Genomic DNA, 13,229 nt, shown 5'->3' with positions numbered 1-13,229 from the left:
TCCCGCCAAGGGCAAAAATCCATCTGCAAGGAGTTTGTATGTTCTCCCCGTGTTTGCATGGATTTCCATCCCATATTCCAAAGACATACTGATAGGGAAAAATGTACATTGTGAGCTCTATGTGGGGCTCACAATCTACATTTAAAAAAAAAAAAAAATCTGAGGTACGTTCACCTGTAACACAACTAATGTAGTGTATTTAATAATGTGCACCAAATGTCCCACTGAAAATCTGTATGTTGGAGAGACCGGACAGCAGCTTAGAATGCGCATGAATTCACATCGCCAAATAATTAGAGAACGAAGAATGGACCTTCCGTGTCAAAACCTTTCTGCAATGAGGATCATAATATCATCGATCACATGAAAATTTTGGTTTTAAGAGGGAATTTTAAATCAAGGAAAGAGTGATGGATTTATGATTATAAACTTATGACCCTGGTTCAAACACTGGAGAAGGGGTTAAATCTGTCACATGGGTTTATGGCATCTTACAGAAATCACTGACCTGAGACCCTGAGAACTGATTAGAACCTGGAATTGTTTACATTGTTTCTACCAATAACTAATAACCCTCTACCCCCCCCCTTCCTCCTAGAATTCTATTCCTATGTGTCCTTTTGTACATAAACATGCATCCTTCAGAATTGGGTTTTAAATTTACTTGAGAAAGAAGAGTTCCGAAACGTTGTAATCTGTCATCATTATTAGTTGGCCATTAAAAAGGTATCAACTACTGAAGACTATCAAGTTTTTTTGATTTTTTTTAAAATATATTTCCTACCCATTGGCTAACACGGTACGAGAACAAACATTTTCCTTATACTGCTTACTGAGACAGTTAATCTCAGCTGAGTATATAAGGCACACAGAAGGTAAGTATGGATATTACACATTTACACATTACACATTTTACTTTATGTGACAGAAGGATCTGGTGCCTGGTAAAGCTGCCATGACTAATCCGCTTAAAATGTATTCAAGATTTGGGAGTAGAGGCATAAAGTAACAAAGCTTAACTTGTCAACAATTAAGTTTTGTTACTTCTGTTATTTTGTTATGTTATGTTACTTTGAGTTAAGCTATCAGTAGTGTATACAAGGTATGCAGCAGGTAAGTCTGCAGTCTAGGTAAGTCTGTAAGGCATTCAGTACAATTGTCAGGAAATTAGTATAAAGAGGCAGCTTACGGAGCTCCTATAAGGATGCCAGATATAAGCATACCTTAAAACTGAAGGAACTGCTGCCTTGGCACAACACCATCAGAGGCACACACCGCTGGTTTAACCACTTCAGTACCGGGCCAATTTGTGGTCCAGGACCAGCCACATTTTCGGTTTATTTTGTATGTGCGGTTTAGAGGGCTGTAACAATTTTCTTATACATCTCATTCAACTAATTTCTGCGTATTTTTTCGGGGATATATAGGGCTTTATTTTTATGTTGGTTTTATTTTCAAATATGTTTTAATTTTTTTTTTATATCCGGGAAATTATAAACAAAATAGGAGGGAAATTGTGTCTGGTTTTCACTTCTTTTTTTTTTTTAATTTAATAACACACAGTGCCACTGAAAAACTTTATAAAATAGTTTCTCCTCTCAATTACGCTAATTTTTATTTTATATGTCGTAGTGGGTGGGGCTATAACCTTTTATAACGCTTTATTGGCGCATTATTTTACTTATTTTTTAAATTATTTTATTTAAATTTTTTAAAAACTTTTTTTTTTTTTTTTTTTTCAGATGGTGTCCCCATAAGGTCATAAGAGACCTTTGGGGGCATCTGATCACTTTTTTCTTTGTTAGGGAGGCTGATTTCCCCTGCAACTGGGGCTGGTACATTTAGCCCCAGTTGTAGGAGGAATACAGCCTCCTGCACATTGTATACACAGTCAGTGGCGTAACTAGGAATGGCGGGGCCCCGTGGCGAACTTTTGACATGGCCCCCCCCCCCCCTTCCTGACTGACACTAAAGACCTCGACCGACCGACGTCCGCCGCATTCCTACGCGACGTCCGCTGCATTCCTGCGTGCTCTGTTATGTCCCATAGTGGCCCCTGCACACAGTATTATGCCCCATAGTGGCCCCTACACACACCATTATGCCCCATAATGAACACCCATGAACAATTATTATACTCTGGGGCCTTTTCAGGTCTTTTCCAGAGTATAATAATTGGAGACCTTGAAAGAAACCGCTTTTTAATGCGTATAGGTTTCTGTTTGAGGGGATCCCAAGCAGACTCCACGAACGGAAACCTGAACGCAGATGTGAACCGGGCCTAAACATCACAGTATAAAACAGATAGATAGATAGATAGATAGATAGATAGATAGATAGATAGATAGATATGAGATGGAGATAGATAGATAGATAGATAGATAGATAGATAGATAGTAGATAGATAGATAGATAGATAGATAGATAGATAGATAGATAGGAGATAGACAGATAGGAGATGGAGATACTGTAGATAGATAGATAGATAGGAGATAGACAGATAGGTAGGAGATAGATAGACACAGGGGCATAATTACCGTAGAGGCAGAGGAGGCAGCTCCCACAGGGCCTGGGCCATTAGGGGGCCCGGTGACAGCTGCTACCGCTGCATTTTTTTTTTTGGTTTTTTTAATAGGCCGTTACGGGCCCTATTCACTTGCCGATCCTGGCTGGGCCGGGATCGGTAAGTGACACCGCGGGCCCCACGAACACTATTATTATACTCGGGGGTCTTTGCAGACCCCCAATGTATAATGATCGGTGGACCAGGAGAGGTAAGGGAACGTAACAAACAATGTTACTTACCTCTCCACCATCCTGCCAGGCCTCCTTCCTGATGTCCTTTCTGACGTCTCTGACGTCACATGAACCCAGCCTGCGTCCCGGGTCATGTGACGTCTGACGTCATTGCAGAAGGATGGCAGCGGAGAAGACAGCGTAGGAGCCGGGGGACAGGTAAGAAACAGTAATTTTTTTTATGTTTTTATTCCCCTGGGTCTCCGATTATTATACTCTGGGGTCTGAAAAGACCCCAGAGTATAATAATTGTTTATGGGTGTCCACTATGGGCTATAATACTGTGTGCAGGGGCCACTATGGGGCATAATACTGTGTACAGGGGCCACTATGGGGGATAATACTGTGTGCAGGGCCACTAAGGGACATAATACTGTGTGCAGGGGCCACTAATGGACATAATACTGTGTGCAGGGCTTACTAAGGGACATAATAGTGTGCAGAGGAGGGGGTCGGTCGAGGTCTTCGATGTCGGTGTCGGTTGGGGGGGGGGAGGGCCCATGTCAAAAGTTCGCCATGGGGCCCCGCCATTCCTAGTTACGCCACTGGATAGATAGATAGGAGATAGATAGATAGATAGACAGACATTGATATGCTGTATATACTTACAAATATACATATCTACTCACACACATACATACATATACAACATATACACACACCTATCTACACACATACAGGACTCACACAGTATATAAGACACATAATGTAAAAATCCAAAAATAGACTTACATGTGGCTGTGCAGCTCTGTCTAGCAGTGAAGAGAGCAGATACATTGCAAAGGATTCTCCTTTCACACTCCGATACTGAGGAGGGGGAGAGGCGGAACAAGAAGCTGTTGTGTGCAGAAGCTTTTACAAGAAGCATCTGCAGCCCTGCATCTACTGCCAATCTTCTACTTATGGTAGGGAAGGTATGGGGCCCTTGAGGGTGTGGGGATATTAAGGAGCCTATTAAGGAAGAAAAAAACAGCAGGGGTAGTGGCTGTCACCAGGCCCCTAATGTCCCGGGCCCTGTGGCAGCTGGTACCACTGCTACCACGGTAGTTACGCCACTGTACACAGTATACAGAGCTGATCTGGGTCCTGTAGGACCCACCAGCTCTTGCAAGACACTGATCCCGTCGGATCACGTGACCGCCGGGTTGGAGGGCGGCCGCATTATGGCGGCGCCTAATAGCTGTGTCTTCTCTCTGGGAGCTCCAGCTGAAGGTACAGCCAGTTGTAAGTTTCAGCAATTGCACCACTTCCCAGACTTATATAGTCTATGGGCAGTCCAGAAGTGGTTAAATACACAAAGCCACAGCAATACATTTTTCACTCCCAAATCACTCCCAAACAAAATAGATAAGGCAGCATCATAAAAACTGATTGGAGATTCGCGAATTGGTTTCACAACGAACTGGATTCAATCCCAAGGTCGTAAACTATTAGTTCTTTAACAAAACCAACAATTTGTAATTCATCTTAAAGGATCTAAAAATGGCCCCCACCAATAAATGATTATGGTCTATATGGTCTGAAGAGACCCCAGAGTATAACAGCTGGAGGAAAAGGGAAAGGAACAAAAAAAAATTATATTAAAAATTATACTCACCTTTTATTACCTCTTCTGGTCCTCTTTGCAGCATCCAGCACTCTGTATCTTACTCCTTGCGGCGTCCAGCACTCTGTATCTTACTCCTTGCGGCGTCCAGCACTCTGTATCTTACTCCTTGCCGCGTCCAGCACTCTGTATCTTACTCCTTGCGGCGTCCAGCACTCTGTATCTTACTCCTTGCTGCGTCCAGCGCTCTGTATCTTACTCCTTGAGGCGTCCAGCGCTCTGTATCTTACTCCTTGCGGCGTCCAGCGCTCTGTATCTTACTCCTTGCGGCGTCCAGCGCTCTGTATCTTACTCCTTGCGGCGTCCAGCGCTCTGTATCTTACTCCTTCCGGCATCTGGCATTCTTCTCTGACATGATGCATCTGTGGTAGCACATGGGCACTCTGAGCGTCATTATGTCAGAGAAGAGCACCGGATGCCACGAGGATGCCCAGAAGAGGTAACAAAAGGTGAGTATAAATGTTTTTTTTTTATTATTATTTTGTTCCCTCCCCTGGGCCTCCAGCTTTATACCTTCTATTCAAACAAGTCCGGACGGATTCTGTTCTGTTTTCATCCGTTTAGCATCTTTTGTGACCCAACTCACTGATCCGCGTTTAATAGACATAAAACAGCTGTCAATACGTTTTACATCAGTTAAAAACAGACCCATTGACTTCTATTTGATCTGTATGTCTGTAAAAATGGATAAAGACAGAGCATTCAGTTTTTCATGGTCGTTAAAAATAGTCAGTCAAAAAACGGACATGAGAATAGACACACTGAAATGAATGTGTTCTTAAAATGGACATGTGACGGCTGTGAGTAAGCCTTTACCCTTCCAAAAATGTATAGCGGGCTCATAATACTGATAATCCCTCTGATAGAGATCAAAGACACCTTTGCCTCATAAGAAAACAGTAGTATATGGTATTATTATGGTAGGTGAGGGCAAAGTTACAGATTTTGCATTGGGGCTGAGGGTCTTCAGGTCAGGTCTCTGTTAAAAGTGCTTTTCAAAAATCAATATAAGAGCAGTTGTTGATATAAACACTATATTCCTATTAGAAGATATTCTAAGATATAGTACTGCATATTAATTGATAACCTATCACTATATTATCTTACAAAGCAGCATGACATGCAGGGGATCCACATACCATGCAGACACAAAAGCACAATGGAGGTGGAGCTCTGAAACTAGTCAAACTGGTTGAAAAGGAGAGCCGCCCCAAGGTGGATCCCAGGGACAGAAATGTACCAAGAGAGACTACAAGAGAGAACATAGGAAAGCTACATCACTGCAAAGCGATCATGTGTGGCCCCAGTAAGTGACAAGCTGCTAAGCATTTCTAGTATATCGGGTGGGGTGTGTGAAAGACATTTCCTTACTTTATATATTCCTTCTTCTCATAAAAATGTTCCTCTTGGGGTTTTACATGTGTTGTGGTGTTCTTTTAGAAACATCTCAATGATTAAGGAGTTTCTAGCGACATAACTTACTAAGCTGAAGCTTCTAAACTTTACATAGGAAATGGTTGATATTTTCACACAGATATTTTATCATATGCAATGTTTGATGTGAATTGGATATTACACGTATGGATGGATGAGAAATAACCCAATAATACTTCTATAAGTTCTCTTACTTTACCAAATAATTTGTACTACATAATTCCTTCTAAAAGTCTGGACTCTTCTCAGACAAGCCTGGTCCCGCCGCTAGTATCTGATAGCAATAAACAGTACAGTAGTCTGCGCTTATGCTTGTAAATAGATTACATAGACACATAGTCTCATAGTACATTCATTTAGGTAAGTCAGGATTGATCTACTGTATACTACTTTTTATATCCCTCAGGGTCTTGAAATTTATATAATTCTGAAATTTCTCATTGTCTCTTCTGAGTTTAACTCTAGATTCACACCTGCGTTTGGGTTTCCGTTCTTTGGGTCTGCTTGGGGACCCGAAGAATTAAAACCTAATCTGCTTAAAAAGTGGTTACCCACAGAAACCTGCAGACCCCATTATAGTGTATGCCCAAATTCTGCCCAAAAAATGCAGAAAAATATGGATTTCAATTGGATTCATGGATAGATGTGAAGCTAGCCTTTGGCTCACAATCACTGATGAAAATCACTGACCAAACACTGACCATGTGAAAGCGACCTTAGTTGTAGAATTACTAGTTGTTGTAGCTTCTGTATATTGGGGGGCTTACAGTGTAGCCAGAGGTGTAAGTTGAACTCCTGGGCCCCAATGCAAAATTTGTAATGGGGCCCCAACTTACTATTGACCATGTATAATACTGGTGTCTTATATTATACAGAAGCCTTTGGGTCCCCATATGCTCCAAAGGGCCTGGTTGCTACCTCTGCATCCCCTATATTTATGCCCCTGAGTGTAGTAGCTCAGTCTATTTCATATTATCATTATTACTATTATTATTATTATTATTATTATTATTATTATTATTATTATTATCTCTGTTCTTGGAGATCAGATTGTAAACGAACATTCTTTACAAAGTTCACTTCATCAGGTTTTTCCTGACTGCTGTCATGAGGATTAAGTGGGGACCCCTCAGGGGATAATCCCTTTGAAGAGGTATTCCAGTTTCTTGCCAATAATTACCTATCCACAGCATAGACTATTAATCAGAGATCGGTGGGGTTCCAACACCCAAGACCCCCACTGATCAGTTGTTTGAGGGATTGGCGGTTGTGTGAGTATCGTGACTTCTTTACTATTTACATCATACGCCATCTGTTTTATAGCGGCTGTGCAATGTAATTACAGACTTGTCCTAAGGAAGTCAACAGGGGTTACCCTTCTTTTAAAAATTAATGGCCTAGGGGGTTAGGACCCTGGCAGATCAGCTTTTGCACAGAGGACACTACTCCTAGCCTTATGTAGTTTCTGAGCACTGCACTGCTTATACGATATCTTTATTTAATATTAATGGTTTATCATAAAGGTTGTGGGTACTATAGCTGTACCCCATTCAAGTCTATTGGACACCACAGCAGTACCGATAATGGCTGCTATGAAGACACCGTTATGCCATAGGGATGGTGTAGGTGTCCTCATCCAAAGGATTTGGACTTTTGGACTTTGCCAACAGTTTGTTTACAAAACATTAATTATTCCATTAATATTAAGGTAATATCTAAAGCAGTAAATTATTCCCAAATAAATTTCTCTATATTTTTACAGCATCAGAAAAAAAAAACACCAAAAAAAACAGATTTGCTCCTAAGCTCAACCTTGCATAGATCTTGTTAATAATTACATATTGTTTGTCTAATGTTAGGTATCAGTGTGACCCTGTACCTTCCACAGATGGCTCCCTGCATAGTCACCGGTCACATCACTTATCTAACAGTCACCCACCAGCTGCACTAAATCTTGTAATAAAAATGTAGGTTACAAATGTCTCAAATATTCATTCACAAAAATGTCAACTGCTATTGTGACAAAGTAGCAAAGAGACAATCGCTATGAACTAGAGTCAATTGTGTTCTGCTTTGTTAGCAGAACACACACACACACACACACATATATATATATATATATATATATATATATATATATATGTTAATATATATTTCTATTCATATTAAGCAAAACCTCCCCGTCTATAAAAGGAGGCATAACTTTCCGAAAGAGAGGTTTTGTGTTTAATGTCAATAGTAGGTTAAATAACTAAAAAATGTTTCGTTTGGAATCCCTTCCCGCATAATAGATAAAAATTGTAGAATTCACTGGCATAGCTATAGGGGTCGCAGCTGATTCCGAGCCCAGAAACCACAAGGCCCACAGGTCACCCTCAACCCACGAGGGCTAGTTAACCCCTTCCATCCAGAGGAATTTTTCATGTTTTATTTCATTTAAGTATTTTCATCTGTGTTCTTGGGAAAGGGGTGATTTTTTTTTTTTTAGATTTTTTTTATTTTACTTTTTTGCATTTCTTAGACCCCCCATGGGTCTTGAACCCTAGGGAGCCTGTTCACTAATGCAATGCAATACAGTACAATGTTAATGCATTCCAATGTATTGTCAAATGGGCCTTTCCCTCCCCTTTGTTTGTTGCCCCATATGGTGCACATTATCATGACCCTCAGAACTGACTATATCTGTCCTACACAACTCATAGTCAAACAGTATATACTATGAGTGACCCTCTTCTCTCGGGCTAATATTTGTTACCTTTAATGTCTCGAGTTTCCTCTGCCTAATGTTTTTAACTTATTAATAAAAGTTAAGTTTTATGTTCATATTAATATTTCTTGAACTATTTCATAAACTATTGACTATTGACACTACTAGAACTAGTTTTGGGATCTGAGGAGGGGTCACAATTCTCCCTTCAATGTTATGACCTGAATCATTTCAAATGTCAATCAGAAGAATTCTGGTATTGTTGGGACCAAGTGGGTCGAGAATTGCCCATGCAAATATTATCCTACAAAGGCAGAGTCTACCTGATAGTACTAAGGTTACATTCCATGTAATTGTGAGATGAGCAAAGTTTGATTTGTCAACATGATCTCAGTACAACATACACCCACTACAACCCTACTTTCCAGAAAGCTTTGCACCCTGCTATGGCAATACTTATTCATTGCATCCCCTTCATCAGTTCATTTATAATGTCTTTTTCAATCTCTAGGTGGGATGCTATAACTTAAAGAGATTTTCCAGGGCAAATTTAATTAAAAAAAAAATAAAAAATCTATTAGGGCTATTAATGGGTTAAAAGTACACTCATATACTTTTAGAATAGTTTGGAGTGATTTCTGAGTTTCTTCTTCTTCTTTTGGCATCTTCTACATTTGTTTACCTAGTGTTAGCTTCCTGATATGTAGATTCCTGGTGTGTCTTCCTCACTACCTCTCTATCATTGCTCCCCCCTCCTCTTTCACTCTGTTAGACACCCTTCCCTGTCTCCCTAGCTAAGCTATCCCACCCACTAATAAGACCCCCCCTCCACCCCATCACATCATACTTGCCTATCTTCCACTCTGGGAGACCGTTCCTCCTTTCTCCTTACGCAGGCTGGAGTTGCTGTGCACAGACTGGAAGTATCTGTGAGGCCTGGGCCGTTGAGGTGGAGTGCCATCTGTACTGCGCATGTCTCATAGCCACTTCCAGACTGCATAAGTGCTTGACGAGAGGAAGAGGGGAGGAGCTGTTCCCAGTCAGGAAGGAATATAAGTATTGATGGGGTTGAGGGAGAGCACTGGTGACGTTCTGTTTCAGAAGCAGTCACATGCCCACTCCAGGGATATGGGTAATGATACTTTTTTTTAATATGAGTAAATTAGAAGTTAGACGGGGAGAGGAGGTTGGGGGTTTAGTTTGGGGGTTAATTTGTATTTTATCCTGGACAACCCTTTTAACAAACAGTATTTATATAGAATTGTCCAAAGTTTATGTGCATGATTGACAGACACAGTGTTATGTAGGGCCTCAGGATGGTTTACTGATCTACTACAGAAATATTACTCAAGAAGTTAGTATTGGATAGAGTCAAAGGAATATTATTCAACACTAATCTTCCCTCCTGAGCATCATCTCCTTACTATCACTGAGGAGCCCTGTCACCAATCATTAGCTCACAGAGGTAAGGGTCCCTAGTCTAAGCAAAGGGGTAGGTATTAGGCTAATACTTAAAAAGATGGGAGGAAGGCAATATTTGCATTGAGCAGGTGGGCCCCCATTATGAATTCTCCTGGTGGACCCTAAGCACCACCATTGGACATAAAGTGCTCTTTCCAGCACGTCTGTGAGAAATAATGACACTATAACACTTATTCAATTCAGCTACCAAGGAACACACAGATTCTTCTGTACTATCTGTAAAGACTATATAGGAAAGTAGGTATGTCCATAATGACCGGGACAATACAAGTTTTTTCAAAATAAAAGCTATAATTTAATACAAGTTCAGGAGTACATGTATTTAATATATATGTGGTCTATATGAAATGCTTGTTATGTAACCAATTTGCATGTCACATTTATTTCTCTTTCTTCCCACAGAGGTCCTGGATAACACCCTTTATGGAAAGGTTCTGATGAAACAAGGCCTTGCGCTTATTGTCATTGGTCACCTTAACTTTATAGTCGGGGCTATAGTTCATGGATTGGTTCTGAGACATGTGGCAAAATTGGTGGACAATTTATCACTACAGTATTCTGTAACCAACATCACTGCTGTGGCATCCGCAATTCTGGTAGGTTATAGGAAGTATGTTACAGTAGCCAATCAAAGGCTTAAGGTGTATTTTGTAATTTGTTTTTTTTTTTGGTTTTTTACATTTGATGGGCTGTCTGGTCTATAAAAAACCTTTTCAAAAACTGTACTAGTGACTTATAAGTTAGTAGAACATTCACCAATAAGCCAGAGCAAAGAAAGGCTCCAAAGAGTGTCTTCCCCATGCTAGGAGACTCAACATATCCATACATCCAATGAACGCCACATTGATTTTTGGTCTAGAGAAAAAATTCCTATGGAAATAAATATGCAACAAACTATGCATCTAGTTAATTATACAATATCAAGAATTATTCTAATAATAATGTCAATAATTGTTTAATATTATTCAAAATAATAAATCATATTATTTTGAAGCTGGAGTAGAAGTCGGTGATTTGTTTCCATTTCCAACTCCAGCCAAAATTCATCCCGACTCCAGCTCCACAGCCCTGTTCCTAAGAATAGAACATAGATTTCAATGAATCAATGGCAAGTTAAACAGAATCTTTTCACACAATACTATACGCTCCAGCTGCCTGGAGAAAAAAGGTTTCATCTCAAGAGCCAACAAGGCCTCTTCACTTTAAGGACTATGGAATAGCTTACCCCAGAAGATGGTCACAGTAGTCACCGCTGACAGCTTCAAAGAAGATACTGTTATAGAGAAATATAGCATTGGTGCCCTTTCCCATCCCCTGGTTGAACTTGATGCACATATCTCTTTGTTCAGTCGTATTAACTATGTAACTGTGTATACACCAATCTGCTCAGCATATCCTACTCTATAGGACAGACATTATATGCTAGTTTTGGTGATTCTTGCAGTGACAGAAGATTCACTAGATTCATGACAAGGCGCAGGCCTCATCATGAATCAATTGGAGCCTCCATGGAGTTGTGCGCCTTTGCAGAAATCTATACCAGCTCGTAGCTGGCATAGATTTTTGTCAAGATTTACACCATAAAAGTGACATAAATGTTACATAAATGTTAGTGAATTTGGCTCTGGCATTGATGTCATTCACATCCGCCCAATTTTAGAAAAGTAAAATAGTGCAGCTTCTTAGTGTTTTTGTCCAATGCTTTGTGTAATTCACTCAATTATGGAAAGATTTTGAGATTGAACTCTGTGAAGAATGTATTTCCTCTGTTTAACAATAGATTCCTAATAATGCAACTAGCTGACTCCATATATGACTTTCAGAATCTCTAATGTGTCACGCGAGTGACTAATATAAATGAGAGCCATTTTGGGTGTGTAGACAAACAGGTTTTTATAGCAAGTTTACTCAAAGATAGTCAAAGAATGACTATAATCGCAACATAATGTAATAAAATAATAAGTGTTTATTAAATGAAAAGAGATGATACTTAGCTGTGGTTACCAGTGATGTAATAGTTCACTGTATGGGGAGCCCCGTTATATATCATGCACTGATATACACATCAATGACAGAGGTGCTGAGCATCTTTCTCATGATTGCAGCTGAGACTGCCAAACAAAGGCCCCCACAGTCTTTATAGTGCCTATGGGGTCGGTTAGGGGCTGAGAGGTCATCTTGTGACATGACCATTTCTGGAGCGGGGATTGTAAAGCGAGGTCATGGGCTGTAAACCCCAACAAACACTGCTATCATTATACTCTGGGGTCTTTTCAGACCATGGAGTATAATGATTGAAAATCCAGGGGAGGTGAGGGAAAATAAAAAACCAAACAATTGACCAAACAATGCCACAGTAAGTTCAGTGCAGATACAGTGACTGAATAACTAAATAAGTAACCCATTACAATGCCAATTTTAGTACAAAAGCAACGACAGTCATGCTGTCCCCAAAAAGAGCACACTTATGTGCAGTGCCTGACGCTAGGTTCACACTAGCGTTCAGAATTCTCTTCTTTGGGTTCACTTAGGGACTCGAAAAACGGAAACTAACCCGCTTAAAAAATGGTTACCCATGGAAACCCGTGGTTTCCACACAAAAAGTGCAGGACTTTTCTCTCAACATTTTTTTAGAGGATTCAAGGATGGAAACCCCGAACGTATAATAAACACTAGTGTGAATCTAGCCTGACAGAGATTTTTTTTTTATCATAAACAGTTTCAGTTGTTTCTCTTATCTTCCACACTCATCTACCTTGTTCATCATATTTCCACCAGTTTTCTCAAACAGAATCAGACTCTTTGATAATTTTTTTTTTTTATGTAGATGTGAGCCACATAAAGGGATCACAATGTACATTATTTTCCCCCTATCAATATGTCTTTGTAGAATGGAAGGAAATCCACGCAAACACAGGGAGAACATACAAACTCCTTACAGATGTTGTTCTTGGCAGGATTCAAACCCAGGACTCCAGCGCTGCAAGGCTACAGTGCTAACCACTGAGCCACCATATTGGTCCAATAGACACTTTGATAAATCTGACACATTTTCCACTCCATTTCTTAATGGCCAACCCCCCCCTCCCCCCCAACTTGTGGACTTAGCCTTTGGCTGGATTTACATGGTACATTTTTGCTCAAAAAACATGTTAAGATGCTTTTTGTAAAAACACACGGGTTTATCTATGTATTTTTGTGCAA

At 40.2% G+C, this 13,229-nt stretch overlaps 1 protein-coding gene across 1 annotated transcript in view; it reads left to right on the top strand.

Annotated features, from left to right (window-relative positions):
* Positions 1 to 5,661: 5,661 nt before the first annotated feature.
* TMEM54 (transmembrane protein 54) overlaps positions 5,662 to 13,229 on the top strand; it is a 34,260-nt gene continuing 26,692 nt past the window's right edge. The window contains exons 1-2 of the mRNA XM_075264714.1: positions 5,662 to 5,708; positions 10,428 to 10,621. Of these exons, the coding sequence (XP_075120815.1) occupies positions 5,696 to 5,708; positions 10,428 to 10,621 (207 nt within the window). The 5' untranslated portion in view covers positions 5,662 to 5,695. The remainder of the gene's footprint in view (positions 5,709 to 10,427; positions 10,622 to 13,229) is intronic.

The sequence above is a fragment of the Leptodactylus fuscus genome, chromosome 2 (genome assembly GCF_031893055.1).
Source record: "Leptodactylus fuscus isolate aLepFus1 chromosome 2, aLepFus1.hap2, whole genome shotgun sequence".
Classification (NCBI taxonomy): domain Eukaryota; kingdom Metazoa; phylum Chordata; class Amphibia; order Anura; family Leptodactylidae; genus Leptodactylus; species Leptodactylus fuscus.
This window is presented reverse-complemented; position numbering and strand designations above follow the sequence as displayed.